Source organism: Mus caroli, unplaced genomic scaffold (assembly GCF_978045245.1).
Source record: "Mus caroli unplaced genomic scaffold, Mus_caroli_1 scaffold_4, whole genome shotgun sequence".
In the NCBI taxonomy this organism is placed as follows: Eukaryota; Metazoa; Chordata; class Mammalia; order Rodentia; family Muridae; genus Mus; species Mus caroli.
Window position 1 is genome coordinate 126,698,965 of NW_028227259.1, and position 21,389 is coordinate 126,720,353.

The 21,389-nt window shown below is 39.8% G+C and overlaps 1 protein-coding gene across 2 annotated transcripts in view; it reads right to left on the bottom strand.

Annotated features, from left to right (window-relative positions):
- Positions 1–21,389, bottom strand: part of Atp2a2 (ATPase sarcoplasmic/endoplasmic reticulum Ca2+ transporting 2) — a 48,254-nt gene that overhangs the window by 22,335 nt on the left and 4,530 nt on the right. For both annotated transcript variants that reach the window (XM_085837131.1, XM_029477834.2), the window contains exons 4-5: positions 15,336–15,440; positions 13,256–13,394 (exon numbers count right to left, since the gene is read on the bottom strand). In XM_085837131.1, the coding sequence (XP_085693257.1) occupies positions 13,256–13,394; positions 15,336–15,440 (244 nt within the window). The remainder of the gene's footprint in view (positions 1–13,255; positions 13,395–15,335; positions 15,441–21,389) is intronic.

The following is a 21,389-nucleotide window of genomic DNA, read 5'->3' on the forward strand; positions in this document are numbered from 1 at the left end:
AAACAACATTCTTTTCTTGTTTTAGGTTTTAACATTTGCATTACATTTTTACGTATTTTGTATGTGTGGGACATCCCAGTGTGAAGGTCACAGGTTATCTTTCAGAAGTCAGTTGTCTGCTATCATGTGGGTCCCACGGACTGACTTCAGGTCATCAGAAGGCAGCAGACACCTTTACTGCTAATCCATCTTAGCGACTCTGGTTTTGTTTCTGATTACATTTGAGTTTTTCATACAATATGTTTGATCATGTTTTCTCCTCACAGATTCTCCCTAGCTCCCCACCCACCAACTTTATGCTCTTTCACAAAACAAAAACAAAAATAAAATACCCCCTCCTCTCCGATAAAACAATCAAATCAAATCAAACAAAAAACTAAGATAAAAAAAATACCCAAACAAGACAAAATAAAAATTAAAAACCTCACAAAAATACTAGTTAGTTTTGTGTTGGCCAACTTCTCCTGGGCATGTGGCTGTCCTGGAATGTATGGTTCTGTTTTTTAAACTAGGTATTTTTTAAGACAGTCTCTTACTAGTGTTGAACTTATGGCAATCCTCTTGCTCAGCCAAAGTACTTAGTGGTATGCCATACTACTACCATTATTTCTGCATGTCACAAATTAATCTAATTCCCTGGGCCTTTTAACATTGTGAAATGAGTACAAGGTCAACTGAAAGTATAACTCTAAATGGAAAAATTTCAAATGTTCCTTTGATGTCTGAGGTGATTTATGTAATAATCCTATGGGAGCTGCAGACAAGACTCTTTTTGTCCAGTGAGGTACAGAGGTGCTAGCAATCTACAGCTGACGTCATTCATGACTCTGCGCTACAATTGATGGGATAGACGGTAACTGTTTTTACAAACTTCCACCTAAGAGAGCTAGAGAGAGCTCTCAGAGGTTAAGAGTTCTGGCTGCTCGTTTAGAGAGCCTAGGTTTGATTCCCAACATTCACATAGTGGCTCATAGCTGCCTTGAACTCCAATGCCAAGGGATCCCATGCCCTCTTCTGGCTTCTTTGGGAATATGGTGAATAGACATGAGTAGGCACACCACCTATACAGATTATTAAAAAATCATATAATGCTGATAAGGTGCTCATCAGGTAAAGCTCTCATCGAGCAAGCTGAGGACTTGAGAGAAGAAAGAGAACCAACTTCCACACTCTGTAGCACACTGAGACATCACACATTATACATACGTCACAATAAAATACAAAGGACAAAATATGATGCTAAGCCTTTAACCTTAACACTCGGGAGGCAGAGGCAGGTGGATCTCTGTGAGTTTGAGGTCAACCTGTTTCTCACAATGACTTTCAGGACATTCAAGACAGCCATAGTGAAACCCTATCCTCACCTGCCCCAAGGGGGAAGAGAAGTGGGGTGTATGTCTATGCTCTTATATATGTGTGTGCATGGAGGTCAAGGAAGAGGCATCAGATCCCTCGGAGCTCAGAGTGCAGATGGTGGGAAGCTACCCAACATAGGTGCCAGCTAGGACTCTGTCTGACTTTGGTCCTCTGTTAGAGCAGGTGGTGTTTCTAACTGACAAACCATCCCTCTAACCCGGCCACATTTCAATGGTGTTGAAGATTAACCCAAGGCCATTAAGGCAAATCCTTGCTTTCTTGAAACAAGATCTCTGTTCAGTCTCTTGTTTGCCTCCAGAATGCTGAGATTATAAGCTTGTGCCTCCACATCCAGCAATAAATGCACAAGATGAAAGTTCTGAATAACACAACATTAGAGTAAGGTAAAACCAATACCTAAACATACATGCTAAATGAAGACATTTATGATAGCATTATAAAGTCAATGACTCTTCCCCTAATATGAAGACTGTTACTCATTGAGAAAACAATGTTGATTGACACCTTCTACAATATATACATCCAGTCCTTCTCTGTCACATCTTTCTCCCAGCCCTTTCTCTTCTCAACCAGCCTCCCCCCCCTCTGTGCCTCAGGGCTGAATTGAACTGCTGCCTCATTGATCTTTTTCTTTTGCACAAAAGGTCCAACTAAAATCTGGAGCTCTTTCATCCGAGGGAGCATTTCACCCCTGCCCAAGAGAAAATGGTGGTTCTATGTGGTTACTCAGTTTTTAAGAAAACAAATGAACAAACCCAAAACAAAGTAATATGAGTGTTTATAGTGTTTACTTCATACTTAATATGTATGTTCATATAGAAAACTTAAAAAACTCTACTGACAGCAGGTCATCTGCCCTACAGATAAGGTTAAAAGTAAATGTGTCTATTTCTTAGAGTGCAGGGCTTCTGCTCTAAGTTAAGTGACAGGCTAAATGTTATACTCCTTAACAAAAGGAGGAGATGGACAGGGCCATCCCAGCTGGCTTTATAATGAGACCACAATCATACAAAGCCTCAAGATGTTATGGAGGATCTGGGGTGACAGACTGGGAAACCTAGAGAAAGGGAGAGCTACCTGTGTGGCTATGGGAAAGCACGGCTACATCCTGGGTAAAGACTTTCCAGTGTGGCTTTTATGTCACCTGCACCCCTGTTAGTAACTTCTTGACAATTCTAAGTAAGCCTAAGAAACTGACTAGTTCTCAGGGTGACAGACACCGCTTTAGTCACCTTCCTCCAACCAAGGAGAAATCCTCAAAAAACAGAGACATCAGTAATTCTATTTTCTCATGTTGTTAAGAAAGGACACCAGTAAACAAAATATTTAAAAGACTGTATTTTAATAAAGAAATTTTAATAAGAGGAAAAAAATCTATATTGATGGATGTTTCCAGAATGGAAAAGTAGAAATCTCATGCAAGTTAGTTTTGAGTAATTTAAGGTACATAAATGATAAAGTTGAGATGATATGTATGATATCCAAGTGTCTAAGGTCAAAGATCAACAATTATAAGAACTTTTATTTAAAAGTATCTGGTTTTAGTACTAGACAGGAGTAACTGACCTTCTGGGTGTTCAATACCCTCCTGGAAGATCTTTCTAATGTGGCCAGAGGGATGAAAAGGAGGACTTTCAGCCTTGGTCCCCAAAGCCAGCTAGGTACAGGGTGTGTCCAAGGAGACCTCCTGTGGTGAATGCTAATCAATGTCCACACTACAGAAAGAGCCTTAACAAACAGGAAACTTCCTACTTACTTCCTAGTGCAACAGTTGTCAAACAAGGCCTTTGATTTATCCTCACATAGATGGAATAACCAGTAAAAGAAAGATTAATTAAGATTAATGGATTAAATAAGATTAAAAGTTCCTCTCATGCCCAAATGATCCCTGAGGACCAGATCTTTAAACTGGTCTTGGACAATTAAAAAAAAAAAAAAAAAAAAGGTAATAATTTTATCCACCTCTATGGTCTCAAACAGCAAGGAATGAGGCTGTTAGGGTGTTTAATGTGTAGTCTCCAGACACTATACTCAACCATCAGATATTATTTCTACAACTTTTTTCAGTATGATTATCTTCTCGAGTAGAAGAAAAGTAAGTTGCCTATAATATATAGGAAATGACTTTGGCTTAATTTAACACTGAAGTTAACTATCTAGAGCCAAAACAAAATAACAGGGCTGGTGAGTTGGCTTAGCGGTTAAGAGCAAAGTGCTCTTTCGAAGGTCCTGAGTTCAACTCCCAGCAACCACATGATGGCTCACAATCATCTATACAGCTACAGTGTACTCATATACATAAAATAAATAAATACATCTTAAACAAAACAAAACAAAACAGAGCAAAGTAACAAACAAAGCCAACCCTATCTTCTTACTTTCTATACATTAACAATTCACACTCCAAGGAGGCGACCAGATTACCTCTCAACCTCCCAGGTTTGGATGCCTGTGGGACATTACTGGACAATCATATAAAAAGGATCCAATGGGATTTTGATTAAATTGTCAATTAGATGCTGACATGAACAGATTCCTCTTAGAAAAGTTTCCAGGTACATTTTCTTTTTTTAAAAAAAGATTTATTTTATATATGTGAGTACACTGTTGCCACTGTTTTGAGACACAACAGAAGAGAGCATTGGATCCAATAACAGAGGGTTGTGACCCACCATGTAGTTGCTGGGAATTGAACTCAGGACCTCTGGAAAGGCAGTCAGTAATCTTAACCATCTCTCCAGCCCTAGAGGTGTATTTTCTTCTATCTTTCTCTCCTCTGAGACAGGGTCTGTCTATGTAGCCCTGGCTGGCATCGGACCTAGAGATTCACCTTCCTGTCTGCCAACTGCTGGAATGAAAGGTGTGCTTGACCACCATAAGGATTGGATTCTTTCTAGAATTCCATGGGTGGTAGATTTTCTGAAGCCACAGGCCTATTTTATAGTCCCGTTTATTGGGTGAGTAATTTCCTTTATTTTAAAATCCTTCATTTATTAAGAATATGGGGTACTGTTTTCTGTCTCACTACTTCTTCAAGCATTGTTGTTTCTGAGCCAAGGTCTCCATGGGCCATAGCTGTCCTAAGTGTCTTTGAACTCACAAAGATCTGCCAGACTCTACATTTGCATGTTAAAACTAAGCCTGCACCATACTTTCTCCTATGGAAAGGAGTATTGTTTGTAATTCAACTTGTGCTGGATCATGGTGACAGTGACTTTATCTACAAAGAACTTCAGTTTAACAGTTTAAAAGACAAAATAAAAACATATATCAGACTTATGAATAAAGAGGCAACACCTGATGCCAGGTATGGTAGCCCAAGCTTTTAACCCCAGCTCTTGGGAGGCAGGTAGATCTCCATGGAGTTCAAAGACAGTATAGGCTGGTTTACATAGTGAGTTTCAGGCAGACAGGGCTGAACTGAATCTATCCATTCATTTTCCTCTGCTGACTCATTTCTTACATCACTTTCCAGCCTTTTAGCTAAGATCAAGTGTAAAAATTTAATACAAGGCAGGCTACCAAGGTGATTCAGCAGCTAAAATCAACTGCCACCAAGCCTGACAACTGGAAGTCTAATCCCTAGGACCCACACTGTATAAGACAGTGAACTCCTAACTTGTTCTCTTATTCTTGTACACATATGCCACACACACACACACACACGAACATGGACATAGACATAGAAATACAATTAAAAAAATATATAGGGAAAATACTCATAAGCACAGGTTCAGATTCTGAAAAGAACTTTTTAGAACAGTCTGTATTACATTTTCTTGCATACCAGAAATACTAGCTTCCGCAGTGAAAGCCCAACTGCTTAGAACTTAAAGCTGTATGATTATGCTCCTTCCATTACAAGATCATCTCTTTGTGGAAAGACATGAAGGAAGTTAGTTTTTATAACCCACTATGTGCTAGCATTCTCTCAGCTAGAGAGCCTTTGCATCATCTTGGCCAACCCATGACCTTGTTTTACCAAGGCCAGGAAGTAGAGAGTTTTACTTCAGGAAGCTCAATTAATGAAAGACTTCCTCTAACTTGTTATGACTGCTTCACATCTTTTGCTAAGGGTCTGTTTGGATGCACATCAGGACAGATATATTAAGGAGCTTTAAAAAATAAATCTATGAAAGTAAAGATCTGTTTAATATTTTTCAAAGGAAAAATAACAATTGTCTTTACACCACAGGCTTCTGTGAGTTTCAGACAGGGCTATGCCTGGGAAGCAGGCAAGGCAACACTGCTGATCACATCCAGTGATGTTCCCTAATGGGCTAGTGAGCGCCTGAGGGCACGTGGTAGTGGAAAGTTCTTATTCTTGCCAAGGGAGTGCTCTGCAATTTTTTCCTCCACATTTTTTTTCCTCTCTTTGGGCTGAGGCAGGAAGAATGAGAGCATCTGTTATAAACCTCCTTCCATTTGCTTAACACCTGACTCTGCTCACATGTAGTTCTTGGCTCTGTAAGTTCTTAGCTCTTTCCTTTCCATAACAATACTGATTTTCACTCTGAACAAAAATACAATTTAAAGGTTAGTCTACCAAGAATACAGTTAAGAGTCAGTTTTTAAAAATTATTTTGTGATAATTTACAAATGAATGAAAGTTTTCTTTACCTTACAAGGAGATTTAAGTAAGAATACTTAAACATCTTGTTTTACTTAAGGTAAACATAAATAATAATATATGCAAGGAAAACAGTTTAAGTATACATGTATGTGGGTGAATAAAAAGTATTTTAATTTTAGCTGGGTGCAGTGGTGCATGCCTTTAATCCCAAGCACTTGGGGTTGGAGTGGGTGGACATGTACCTCAACAGGTGGAGTTCAGAAAGCCCTGAAACTGAACGTTGAGCTATGAACATCTTTCACTTCTGGAGGTCAAATTAATTCATGGAAGCAGGAATTACACCATTCTATCCTCACATTCCAGCCACCTCCCCAAATTCTCTACATGTTCTAACACAAACAAAGCTTAAACACTGTATTTTTCCAAGTCACAATATCTTAGCAAAAGTGATCCCTTTCCTGTGGTTGTTGTTGGTTTTTTTTCTTTTCAAAGCTGTTTTTTCCCCCAAAGTCTTAACCTCCATGGCAAGAATGGAAAGACTTACACTGACTATTAGTCATGAAGCGGGAGGAGTGATTACAGGAAATCAGGAAATGCCAGCCCCATGTAATCAGGTCAAGCTTCAAGATCAACTGGTCTGTCATGGTCTGAGGGGTGTGTGGGGGTGGGGAACCTCCCATAGTCCTCTCAGTGTCTTATGACCTGTCCTCATAGTGTTAAAGGGTCTTGCCCTCAAAGCACTCTGCTTAATATATCTACTCTCATTTTTCAAAAGTATTTTGCCCTTTCAAAAGAGATTCACATTTATTTTATGTATATGGTGGTCTTTTGCCTGTATTCATGGGTACCTCATGTATGTCTGTTGTCTGTCTGCAAAGGCCAAGAGGTGTTGGATCCCCTGGAACTGGGTGTCAGAGCCCCTTGAACTGGAGTTATATCTGAGCCATCATGCGCTGACAGCTTTGTGGAGCTGAAGTTACAGGCAGTTGTGAGGTACCCAAGCTGGGTGGGCCTTTTCAAGGGCAGTGACTACGATAAATGCTGAGCTCATCTCCAGTCCTTGCCTCTCTTGACATACAAGTTAGCATGAGGAATTTAGGACTTGATTTTTAGGAACAATCAATATTATTTCTAGTGTTACCTGAATCTAGATACCTTTATCTAGATACCTTTATCTCTAGGTAGCACTGTTCCCTCACATCCCTCACTATGAAACAACTTTACAGACATGCTCAATGCTTTCCTTGGTCGTTTCTGTGGCTTTTTTTTTTTCCCTTTATTATAAGTTTTACTTTTAAAAAAATTTAGGGGACAGGACATATATGTGTGTGGAAGCCTGAGGTTCACATCAGATGTCATCCTCAACCATTCCCCACTTTATTTACTGAGCATGAATCCCATGCTGAACCCAGAGCTCACCTTAACTAGTATAGCTAGCCAACCTGGTATGGGGATTCCTTTTTCTTACCTGCTGACAGAGGAGAGGCCATACATTCCCATGTTTTATGTGGGTAGTGGTCACTTAACTCCTATCCTCATCCTTGTATAGCAATTGCTTTATGCACTGCACCATCTCTCTGGTTCAGCTCGACAATTATAAACACATGAAAATCTATGTGTTGGAGAGATGGCTTAGAGGTTAAGAACACTGGTTTCCTCGTTCAGAGATCCTGAGTTCAAATCCCAGCACCCACACAGTGGATCAGAAGGCCCTCCTGGGGTATGGAGATGTATGTGAAAGTGTGTGTGTGTGTGTGTGTGTGTGTATACACATATATGTATAGATACATATATATAAAACATAACTAAATCTCAACTTCTGTAAAGAAAAAACTAGTATCTCATTAAATTGCTTAACTGTAAACTGCTTAAACAGGATAATTACTGCTTAAACCACACTTAAAATTTTAATGTGGTCTGCACACATTTACACTTTTTTTTGGGGGGGGGGGGTTTCCAGACAGGGTTTCTCTGTGTAGCCCTGGCTGTCCTGGCACTCACTTTGTAGACCAGGCTGGCCTGGAACTCAGAAATCCGCCTGCCTCTGCCTTTAGTGCTGGGACTAAAGGCGTGCGCCACCACGCCCGGCGTACATTTACACTTTTGAAGAGATAGATAATCTGAGTTCCAGGCCAACCAGGGCAAAATAGTGAATCTTATCTTGGAAAACTAATTTTTCTTGTATCTTTTGTGTTTCTCTGTGTATGCTCACATATATGCCTGTCTGAATTTATATGCACTATGTACATGCAGGTATCTATCCACAGAGGCCAGAGGAATCCATGGAACTGAAGTTGTGAACTGAACTCTGGTATTCTACAAAAGTTGTAGTCATTCTTTTTTTTTTTTTTTTAAGATTTATTTATTTATTATATATGTAAGTACACTGTAGCTATCTTCAGACACTCCAGAAGAGGGCGCCAGATCTCGTTACGGATGGTTGTGAGCCACCATGTGGTTGCTGGGATTTGAACTCTGGACCTTCGGAAGAGCAGTCGGGTGCTCTTACCCACTAAGCCATCTCACCAGCCCCAGTTGTAGTCATTCTTAACTGCCATCTCTCTAGCTCCCCACAGGATCCTGGGACAGACTTTTAGGAACTTTTAGAAATGTAGAAATTACCCAGCTCCATTTGAGACTTAAATAATCAACCTGCCCATAAAGTTAGGTTTTGCTCTAAACAAAACCAACCAAAAGCGTTTGGTTTTGTACTTAAAAACAGGGCTGTAAAGATGCATAAGTGTCTCAGAAGTTAAAGAATACTATCTTCTCTTCCATAGGACCCAGGTTCAATCCCTAGTACCCACATAGAGGCTCACAATCATCTGTTATTCCAGTCTCAAGGGATCTAATGTATTCTTCTGGCTTCTGTAGGCTCCTACACGCAGACAAAACATCCATAATGCAAAATAAACAACAGGTGGGACATGGTGGTGTACGCCTTTAATCCCAGCACTTGGGGGCAGAGGCACCTGTGAGTTCACAGGCCAGCCTCATCAACATAGTTTCCAGACAGCCAAGTCTATGCAGAGACCCCTTGTCTGGAAAAACCAATAAACAAAACAGAAATTTACCTTCCCTCCCTTTTAAACTAGTGGTCAGCTAAGTGCTTAGATTACAGAGATGAGATGTTATTTTTTAACACATTTTAAGTGATTGCTTTAGCCTGGCAGTGGCGGTGCATGCCTTTAATCCCAGCACTCGGGAGGCAGAGGCAGGCAGATTTCTGAGTTCAGGCCAGCCTGGTCTACAGAATGAGTTCCAGGACAGCCAGGGCTACAGAGAAACCCTGTCTGGAGAAAAACAAAACAAAACAAAAAACAACCAATCAAACAAAAAGTGATTGCTTTAAAAAAAGGAAAAAAAGGTTTTGCTGTGAATGACACAAAGCTCAAAATACCAAATGAATTTATACCAACCCCCCAAAATATCCAAAAGCCTGCCAATTTGGCACAGTCACACACACATGTAATTCTAGTATGCAGGAGGCTGAGGCAGGCAGAAGATCTTGAGTTCAAACCTGGCCTGGTCTATACAGTAAGGACGTACACCAACATAAAGACCAAAGCTTAATCCCATGTAATGCCCTGCTCTCTGCTCTCATGGCTGGTGAGCTCATAAGATTAGATGTTTGTTAAATATACAAAGCTAGGCTGGTTCAACTTTGACAGTTTCCTAAAAGAAATTTAAAAAAACCAACCAAACAAACAAAAAAACCCTAACAACCAAGCCTCATGATGATAACTATCCAATTGAGATGTATGTTAGACTCACCAAGTTCCTTAGAATCTGTGCAGAGACAGGAATGGCAGTATATACCTATATTTCAGGGCCCTGCGCTCATGGCTTGACGTAGGTAAGTCATGAACTCATGACTAGTCAGTGCTATAGGAAACTATCTCAAAGAATTCGTTGTAACTGCCTAATTCTGTAGAGGTGAATTTTCTCTGTCCCATGTGAAGCAGAGGAAGACAATGCTGGTTTTCTTAAATGAGTTGGGTTATCTATTACATAACCTTGCTTTGTACTCAACTGCCTAGCAAAGTCATGTGTGTGTGTGTGTGTGTGTGTGGTTGAGACAGAGTCTCACTATGTAGCTCTGTCTGTCCTGGAATGCAATATGTACACCAGGCAGTCCTCAAGAGATCCCTCATGCCTCTGCCTCCCAAGGGCTGGAACAAAAGGTGTGTGCCACCTCACTGAAGATAACTTTATAATACTAAATCTTATTACTAGTCTTTAAATAGTCAGGTTTATGAATTATTCCTCATTATTACTGAATTATTGGAAAATGCTGTCCCTGTTACTAAGCAATTAGTTTTCATTTTAGGAAATATAAAATATTTCTTACAGAAGGCTTAAGGCAATTTTTTGTTAAGATTGTGTCATTTTTATCACTTGTATAATAGAGCTCATTCCAGAGGATGCTTCAGGACAGGAGCAATTTATGCTCTGTGCTATCGACAGCCCTGTTACCAAAACAGTGTTGAAAACGGTGCCCTTGGGGTTGGTGAGATGGCTCAGCACGTAAGAGTACTGAGTTTAAATCCCAGCATTATGGATGGCTCACAACCATCCATAATGAGATCTGACACCCTCTTCTGGTGTGTCTGAAGACAGCTACAATGTACTTACATATAATAATAAATAAATCTTTAAAAAAAAAAAATGGGGAGAAAGGAGAGTGAACACCCATACCCGGAGACCACCCAGGGCTCTGCATGCTGATCAGAAATGTTGAAAAGGGCCAGAGCAAGCAGAGGTACTGAGTTCAATTCCCAGAAGCCACAAGATGGCTCACAACCATCTGTACAGCTACAGTGTACTCATTCATAAACATAAAATAAATAAATCTTAACAAACCCAGTGCCCTTGAATAAATAAGCCCCTAGGACATACATCAAAGCCACTGCCAAATCCTAAATTCAGAGACTATTTTTCTATTATAGCTTAATTCACATTTGTAAAATTCAGATTAATTCAGAAAATTTAAAACCACTGATGTTCCCTTACTGTAAGATTAAGTATAGCTTTACTACTTTTTGTTTCCATTCATCAGAATTAATTTCCTGGTATTAAAAGTAATATAGAGAGCCAGGCGTAGTGTCACACGCCTTTAATCCCGGCACTCAGGAGGCAGAGGCAGGCGGATTTCTGAGTTCGAGGCCAGCCTGGTCTACAGAGTGAGTTCCAGGACAGCCAGGGCTACACAGAGAAAGCCTGTCTCAAAAAACCAAAAAAAAAGGAATGTAGAAATAATACATGATAGTAGTTGTTCTCTTACTTTTTGCCTAGTCAGTTTTATGACTCCACGTGTTCTAGATGGTTCAAAGGTTTACATAAGCCACCTGTAATATCCATACAAACTCTTACAAAAGTTATTAGCTCATAATTAAAATTTAATTTTTTTAACTTATTTTTACTTTTACACATACGTGTATCTGGCTCTCAAAGCACTATTACTGTGTCTAACATCTTAGAATAAGTAAACCCAGGAGAGTCAAGCAAGCTGTTGCTAGGGAACAGTGAAAGACAAGGAACAGTTGCTAGAAAAGATAACTTTCCCCGAATGGATCAATGTCTGGAATTAACGTTGGTTACAGAACTCTGTAGTGGAAGAGAAGGTTGTATGGCATGTCAACCATCTCAACTAAGATGCTAAAAAGACTGACCTGAGCCACCAACAAATTGAAATTGACTTATGTACATACCATATATATGTTTATCATGTAATTACTTTAGAAACTACAGTGAGTAATTTTCCTCAACTAGAAAAGTTGAATAGGACATATTTAGAGCAGCTGGTGGCTTTTAACCAAAATTTTGTAAGATTGTAAAATATCCTCTCACTTAAGTGCCTATTCCTGAACACATTTACTAGCTGTTCTGCAGAGCAAATCCTAGGATAAAGATGTGATTTCATGTTTTGGTCAGCATTACAGAATACTAGGACATGTCTAGAAAGAAAGGGGTACAAGAGGCTTAAAAATATATCTATGTAAAATCTACTTCTCTCTGTTCTGTACCTCTTAGAACGATCAAAATCCAAGCGAGCACATGGGTACTAGGCCAAAGCTCTGCCCAAGCTTTCCACGATTGATGTGCAGAAGTGGCTAACTAGCAGGGTGTCAGCACTGGCCATGAAGGATTCAGAAATAGGCCAAACGAACTTAGTCGTGAACGTAGGGAATGACTACTAACTATATTCAAATTGTAAAGTTCATCTCTTTTACTTTTTAATAGTCAACTTAGTTTTTTGAATATTTAACTTGCCTATTTTTTAAATATTTAAAAATGACTTTAATTGGGGCTGGTGAGATGGCTCAGCGGTTAAGAGCACTGACTGCTCTTCCAAAGGTCTCGAGTTCAAATCCCAACAAGCACATGGTGACTCACAACCATCCATAAAGAGATCTGACGCCCTCTTCATGTGTCTGAAGACAACTACAGTGTACTTACATATAATAAATGAATAAATAAATAAATCTAAAAAAAAAAAAAGACTTTAATCTCAACATCCAGGAGGCAGACGCTGGTGAATCTCTGAGTTCAAGGCCAGCCTGTCTACTGAGACACCCTATCTCTAAAAACAAATGAAACAACTGCAGTAGCAAAACAAAAACAAACAAACAAACAAAACCCAACAATATATATACATATATAAAAGAAAATGGAGGTGGCTAGAGAGATGGCTCAGTCGTTAAGGGCATTTGTTGCTCTTCAATTCCCAGCACCTACATGGCAGCTCACGTCTGTAACTAAAGTTTCAGTGGCTCCAATTCTTCACACGGACACAAACACGCAGACCAAGCACAGGACAAACCAACAAGCAATAAAATTAAGAGGGGGGAGGGGGAGGAAGGGAAGGAGGAATATAGAGTGGAAAGGGACAAAATAGAGACCCACTTGTCACAAAATTTTATTTTTAAATATATGAAAAGTGTATTTTAAAATATAATTTTTTAAAAACAAAAACAAACAAACAAACAAACAAACAAAAACAGGGCTAGAGAAATGGCTCAGTGGATAAGAGCACTGACTTTTCTTCAGGTAGACCAAAGTTCAAATCCCAGAGCCCACATGTCAGTTTTCTCCAGTTCCAAGGAATCCAATGCCCTCTTTTGGATTCCGAAGGCACCAGGCATATGCGCAGTGCACGGACAGTCCTGAGCAGGCAAATAACTCATAGGCATAAAATTGAAAAACAAAAAAAATCTAAACACAAAAAGTTAAATATAATCTGAACCTTGAGAAAAGAATGTTAAATACATAATCTAGGAATAAATAAAACTGAACTCAACTCACCAGCGATTTCCACTATATCACCAGGAACTATGTCTTTAGCTTTAATTCGTTGCACACTCTTTCTGTCCTGTCGATACACTTTGCCCATTTCAGGCTCATATTCCTTGAGAGCTTCTATTGCATTTTCAGCATTTCTTTCCTGTATAAAGAAAAGTCAAGTATGGTAAACCAGCATGTCTGGTTTAAATATTTCTAGATTAGAAATTAAAATTTATAATCTTAATATTAAAAAGCACGTTAAGCCAGACATGGTGGCGCATGCCTTTAATCCCAGCACTTGGGAGGCAGAGGCAGGTGGATTTCTGAGTTTGAGACCAGCCTGGTTTACAGAGTGAGTTCCAGGACAGCCAGGGCTACATAGAGAAACCCTATCTCGAAGAAAAAAAATTTTTTGTTATTTACTTATTTGTTTATTTTATATATGAATGCTCTGTCTTTACAGATACCAGAAGAGTTCACCAGATTCCATTACAGATGGTTGTGAGTCACCCACATGGGTGCTGGGATTTGAACTCAGGACCTCTAGAAGAGCAGCAAGTGCTCTTAACCACTGAGCTATCTCTCAGCCCCAACAATTGGTATTTTAATACAAAATTTATACAGTAAAAAGCTAGGCTAAACAAGGTGATATATACCTTAAATTTAACCCAGTATAGGAGGCAGAGGCAATCGGTCCTCTGTGAGTCCAGGCCTGCCAGAATTACCTAGTAAAACCCTGTCTCAAAAATAAAATAAATATGATGGGGCAATGCATACCTGTAATCCCTGCAGTTTGAAATTTAAGGCAGGAGAATGGTGAGTTGGAGGCCACCCTGAGCTACATTATGATCTACTTCCTCAAAAACAAAACACAACACATTAGAATTCGAGGCAGTGTGGTCTACAGAGTGAGTTTCAGGACAGCCAAGACTACACAGAGAAACCCTGTATTGAAGAACCAAAAAAAAAAAAAAAGGTATGTCTGGCCACCATCCTGCCTCAAAATCTGTAACATGGGAAGACAAGGGGTGGGGAGTATTATAACAGAGGCCAACCAGGACAGCCAGGGCTACACAGAGAAACCCTGTCTCAAAAAACCAAAACCAAAGTAAGGACACCAAAAACCTGAAGGGGCCGGAAACCGACTTGGAAATGAACTTGAAACATTACTCTAGGTGTCTTGTCAAACTCTAAACAAAAGGCAAAACATGTTGACATTTTTGAGGTAGATCCTGTAGATCAATTTTGAAGGATGCAATTTCTGTTCTCTAGTAAATAAGCTTTCAGCCCGTGTGCAGGCGAAGTCTGTGTAATGGAGAAAATTGAAAACAATTTAGGTTTTAAGAATTCTTATAGCCTCCTCCGTACTCCACAATCTGAGGAAATTAAAAGACATTTTCATGAAGTTTGTCTTCAAAATCATCATGAAATATAAAGGTTGATTATATTTCTCACATTCTTTGGTTTTCTGAAGCTTTCCATTATCAACTTTCTTTTTTGAAAACGGGGTCTTACTATTGTTGTCCAGTATAGTCTAAAAAGATCCTGCCTCAAAGTCAGTGCTATATACAAGGGAAGACCTAGCATACCCAGCTTCTCACCCACATTCTTTCCTGTTTGCTTTCTCATTCAGCTTCCTCCTTCCCTTACAACACCGCCCCCCCCCCTCCTTTTTTTTTTGGAGACATGGTTGCTCATTGTAGCCCTGGCTGTTCTAGACCTTGTTCTGTAGACCAGGCTGGCCTCAAGCTCACAGAGATCACCAGCCTCTGCTTCTCAAGTACTGGGTAGGATTAAAGGCCTGCAGTACCACCTTGGTTTATGTAGTTTCAGGACAGCCAGGGTCATGTAAATAGACCTTGTCTTAAAAACAAAAACAAACAATGGGCTGGAGAGATGGCCCAGTGGTTAAGAGCACTGCTCTTCCAGAGGTCCTGAGTTCAATTCCCAGCAACCACATGGTGGCTCACAACCATCTGTAATGGGATCTGACTCCCTCTTCTGCTGTGTCTGAAGACAGTGACAGTGCACTTACATGAAATAAATCTTTAAAAGAAAGAAAGAAGACTGTGGCCGCTGTAGGGATGGATGGTCTGCTTACCTGCCACACCCCCACAATCGCATTGGCTACCAAGATAAGCAGGATTACAAAAGGCTCTACAAAGGCTGTGATCGTTTCTTCCCCTTCCTCGAACCAAGCCAAAACCTGAAAGGAAAAATTGTACATGTTAGACTTGCTTATGTGCTTTTACACTTAGCTATTTTCATAATAAAAGGATAAAACATTACATAAGTTATTATAGAAAAAAAAAACAACCCGTGTCCTTACATCTTAAATATAAGGCAAAATATAATAGCAGAAACAATTGGTTTATATCCTTTTCTTACCTTAGTTAAGATTACTTAACAACTCTTATTAAGAGTTAGTTTTTTTTTCTTTACGTTTGTTTGTTTTGGTGGAAAGAACGAATCTCATTCACTTCATAGGTAACATTTCAAATAAATGAAACTTAAAATTCCCGATTTTATTACAGTAAAAGGTGACCGGGTAAACACCTATACCCACACCAGGGCCTGAAGAGATGACTCAGGTTAAGAACACTGGCTGCTCGTACAGAGGACCAGGTTTCATCCCCAGCAGTCGTCTGTAACTCAGGTAGTAGAGGGTAGAGGGGAGTAGGTGTGGTCTTAAAGCCCCCTTCTGGCCTCCAAAGCTCTGAACACATGTGGTATACAAATATACATGTAGGCAAACACCCAATTAATAAAAAAATTTCTTAAAAATTTACATCAATTCATAAACATACATGGCATGAATTTACAGTTTAAAAGACAAACAAAAAAGTAGCCAGGCATGATGGTGCACGCCTTTAATCCCAGCACTTGGAAAGCAGAGGCCAGAGACCAGCATGGTCTGCAACCTGAAAAACCCCATCTCAAAAAACAAAACAAACCACCCAAACAAGCAAACATTTGGAGAAAAAAATTTGACCATTTATTCAAATTCAATGTAGAACCTAATTTCTACCTTCTCAGGGGTAGTGAGGGTCACATCAGAATCACAAGCTTGTTCTGAGACGAGAAATGTATTTTTTAAAGCAATTTACCACAGCACCTAGTATTGCAATACAGCACTTCAGAAATTATATAAATTCCCCTCCAAATAAATAAAATAAACTGGGCTGGGGAAGTGGCATATTATGTAAAAGTGTCTGCTGCCTAGACTATCAGTCTAGAAATTCAATCACACAGTAACAGGCAAACTATTCCAAAAAGGTATGTGAATGCTACACACACACCACTTTTTTTTTAAAACTCCAATCTTCCTAGTGCTGTGACCCTTTAATATGTGGTGACCACCAACCATAAGATTATTTTCATTGCTACTTCATGACTGTAATTTTGCTTCTGTTATGAACTGTAATGTAAATACCTGTGTTTTCTGGTGATCTTAGATGACCCCTGTAAAAGGACCATTAAACGCCCCCAAAGGGGTCATGAGCACAGATTGGACTTGCTGATCTGAGTTCAAAGTTAACCAGGAGGGCAAGTGCCATGGATGAGTAGGTAAAGGCACTTGCTATGCAAGTCTGATGATCTGGGTTCAAGTTTCACACTCACAATGCAAGGATCTGATAATCGACTTCTCAAAGTTGTCCTCTGACCTCCATACAGAAATGCCCATGTCACATATGCACACAAGCTCCCTCCCACTTTCCAGGGCCAAGTCCTGACAAATGTCAGTGACAATTTTATCAGAAACCTGCCAACCTGAATGACTGAATCTGGGAGGTGGACCTTGCTTTACATGGGGGGTGGGGGTGGGGTGAGATGAGAGGCTATATGGCTTAAAATGTAAACATTTCATAATAAAGACCTTTTCTTTTTATTTTTTTAAAGGATTTATTTATTTTATTATATGTAAGTACACTGTAGCTGTCTTCTGACACTACTATCTGAAGAGGGTGTCAGATCTCATTACGGATGATTGTGAGCCACCATGTGGTTGCTGGGATTTGAACTCAGGACCTTTGGAAGACCAGTCAGTGCTCTTAACTGCTGAGCCATCTCACCAACCAAGACCTTTTCTTTAAAAGATTATCTAGGAGCTAGCAAGATGACTGATCAGGTAAAGGCACTTACTCTACAAGCTCGACAAGCTTTGATTCAATCCCTGGAACCCACATAAAAGTGGGAGGAGAGAACCAATTCCATTAAGTTATTTGACCTTTGTATATACCACCCCTCCCCACCACCCCCAAAAGCCATTTAATCCTAGATCTTAGGAGGCAATGGCCAGTGGATCCGAGTTCGAAGCCAGCCTGGTCTATAAGGTGAGTTCCAGGACATAATAAAGAGACCCTGTCTCCAAACAAACATGTGTGTATAAACACACACACAGACACAGACACATCCTGTGTTATAAGTAAAATAAAGTTAAAATAATGAGCCCACATAGCACTTATTCTCTAAGGTTTTTTAAAAAACAAAACAAAAAACCCACAAATAACAAATTACCAAAAGGTAATTAAAACTCTAAAGAGGAATAACATTGAACTAGCAAAGAATCATATCAAAGAAAAAGTATACCGGCTCTGACACATATCAATTACCGTTGACAAGTAGGGCAAGAGGAAACCAGAATGAATGTAATAAACACTACTGCAAGCTTTCAACAGGGCATTCCTAGTATTAAGGCCAGGATCTCCGCCAAAATGAAAACTTCTCTAGGAAGTTATAAATTTTGATAGATGCAGGATCACAGCTGCTGATACAGCCTTCCAAACATTTGCCAAGGAGAACATATCAGAGTAAGAAATTTAATTAGCTCTTAAAGAAGAAAAATTGCTCAACTTCATGAGTGACAGGGCCTTTTCCAAAAGGTCAGTGAGGCATTAGTGACTCTAAGATAAGCTTCACACCTTGTTAAAGTGGGTATGAATTTCCTTCTTGGCAGCCAATCCTGAGGACAACTTAGGCCACCGTCCCTTACCAGCTGGAGTGAAGGAATAGGGTGAGCAGTGTCAGAATTACTAGAGGAACACAAACCTTTAGCAGTCAAGAGATGTACATTGTTCTCTTGCCTAATAGTTATCAAATGCAAGAATCCTAATTTAACCAGTATAGTAACTTTGCCTTCCATGTGTCCTGTTGAATAGAAAACACAGGCTACCCACACTCAAAGGCTCTATAGATATACTAATTATTGTTGGGTGAGAAACTAGTGGCCAAATCTGCTCTAAGAATGGCATTCAAACCTATTTAAAGTTTAAGGAGCATCCATTCAGAGCTGGTAAGACAGTGCAATAGCTAGAGACAGAGACCTTGCTTAACATATGCCAGGCCGTGAGTCAGTCTCCAGCACAAGAGGTGACGGGTTTCCACAGCAGTTTCTTGAATACTTTATTAAAACAAAAACAAAACCGAGGCTGAAGAGACAGCTCAGTGACTAAGAGCCCCTTGCTGTTCTTCCAGGGCTCCAGCTCAGCTTGTAATTCCAGCTTCAGGGGACCAGGAGTCCTCTTCCTTCTCCTAGAGGCCCACACACATGTGACATATAGTCACACAAACATGCACAGAGATGCAAATAACCTAAAAGGTTCTTAAAGATAAAGTCTAGGGCTGGAGAGATGGCTCAGTGGTTAAGAGCACTGACTGTTCTTCCAGGGGTTCTGAGTTCAATTCCCAGCAACCACATGGTGGCTCACAACCATCTGTAATGGGCCTCCTCTAGTATGTCTGAAGACAGCGACAGTGTACCCATATACATGAAATAAATAAATCTTAAAAAAAAAAAAAAGATAAAGTCTATTGTAAAATAATAAATAACCCAAAAACTCAAATCCTATACCTCAAATTGAAGATCAATCACATTTAACTGACAAAAACAAATCTATGCTCAGATTGTGTTTTTTGGTGTCTCATGGTTTGCTCTACTGATTAAAAAAAATCCTATCAGGTTATAAAAATGAAAACAGTCCTGACAAATGACTGATGGGAGAAGGTGTAAGGAAAACTACACAGGCGCTCTCTTAGGGTTTGGTCAGTTTAGTTATAACTATGGGTTTTCCTAAGTTAAACAAAATAGATTTACACAAAAGGGGGAATATATCTAGAAAAATTTCTTTGAGACTACATTGAACATCAAGGATTCTCTTTATACTGCCTTCGTTTACAGCTGCATCCCTAGGGGCTCAGAAGATGCTCTGGTGAACCGACGATGCTCAGTGTGTAATACCGACAAGTGGGGAGACAATGAAACAAGTGCTCACAGAGCTAAGTAAAAAGCCCCAAGCCAGAGTCTGTGAGTAAAGAAGACAACCAACGCTTCACCAGTAACTGAAGGAAAGGAACAAAGTGTAGTTCTAGGTAAAGACAGGGTTTCCTCTTCTCTCTCAACTCTGTATTGTTACAGTAACAGTGCCTTTCCCCTGAATTCAAACTTGCCAGCCCCATTCTAAGCCATCCCATTTTAAGCTGAAGCAGTGTAGGATGGAGCTCTTTCTACTGACATTCATTTATAGGGCAATCTCTGCATTAGTGTGTAACTTAGTGGTAGAACACTTTCCTAAAAGATGTGAAGGTCTTGGGTTCCATCCAAACACGCAAGAAATGGCACTATGGTACTAATAATGCCCATAATTTCTTTAAGTTTGTGTGTGTACCTGAGAATATGTATATGCACATCACGTGTGCTGGTATCTACAGAATCCAAAAAGGTGTCAGACCACCCCAGAATTGGTGTTACAGATGGCTTGAGCTGCCTGATAAAGGTTCTGGGAACTAAATCCACATCGTCTACACGTGCAGCAAGTACTCTCGACCACTAAGCCCTCTCTCCAGACCCCTCTCTATCCTGTTTTTGCTGGACAGGCTGACCTCCAACTTGAATCTTCCTACATTAGCTTTCTCAAGACTGGTATTACAAGTGTATGTCACCACACTTAACCTGGCACTACTGACTTCTAACAGGAATATTGAATAAAGCAAATTTTGTTCTAACGAAAAGGGCCGTGTTCTGCTATACACACGGGAGAGAGGCGCATCACTCACAGTATGACAGGATTGTGGCGTACCCCTATAGTAGGGAAAGTGAGGAAAACATTAATGCTTCACCTTCAAACCACCCTTTAAATTGTATTTTCAGAAAATTTAAAAATTTCAACCACCACAAATTTGCTTCCTGAAGATCATTGAAACCAGCAAAGTAAAACTAGATAGCATATTTTATCAATGTCTCGAAATCCTAGAAGCAAATTCATTCCTATATTCAAGGTACTGAAGATACATACGACCCAGTAGTGGCAAGAGGATCTCTTATGTTCAAGGCCAACATAGTCTATATAGTCCTGGTCTCCAGGATAGCCAAAACGACAAAGACAGACCCTGTCTCAGAAACACAACAAAAAAGTATTTTAAAATCAACCTGAGTAGTGTAAAGAAACCTGTGCAGACTCTCATCATCGGTACCCCACTACTTTCTAGACCGGTGAGCTAATGCCAACATGGCCCTAGTGATCCTCCCCACTCCTTCAGATCTTTCCTCAAAGGTCATCGTGTGAGCTTACACAACTAGCCATTGAAAGCCTGCACACTCCTATTCCCTACAGCCAATTCCTCTATCACAGCCCATTTGCTTTATTCTCTCAAAAGTACCATTCCAGGCAACAGACCCTGATATCCCCAGTGTGTGTGTCAGGTGTTCAATTGGGGGAGGGAGGAGGGAGCAGGCGTCCCAGTTAGGCAGAATACTGAAAGTCACTAATCTAAGAGAATGGAGACCCAGTGAAGCAAAACAGAAACAGTGAATGGTGTCAAACTAACCCATGTGCAGAGGGAGATGCATTTTGCAGAGATAGTCTTATGTATTGCAGGATAACCTCAAACTCATTGCATATTCAAGGATGGCCTTGAACTACTAACTCACCTACTTAGCTACCAAACACTAATTACAATTATAGCATGCACTACCATATTTGAATTGACCTTTTTAAAAGAAACAATTTTGGTGGAAACTAAAAATTAAACTGTCCCCATGGGCCACAAGGGTAAAACATTAATGCAGGTTTTTGGTTTTTTTTTTTTTTTTGGCCAGGGCAAAACATTAACTGTAGTTAACAGTTTACTAATCTGATATTTGAAATAAATCATTAAT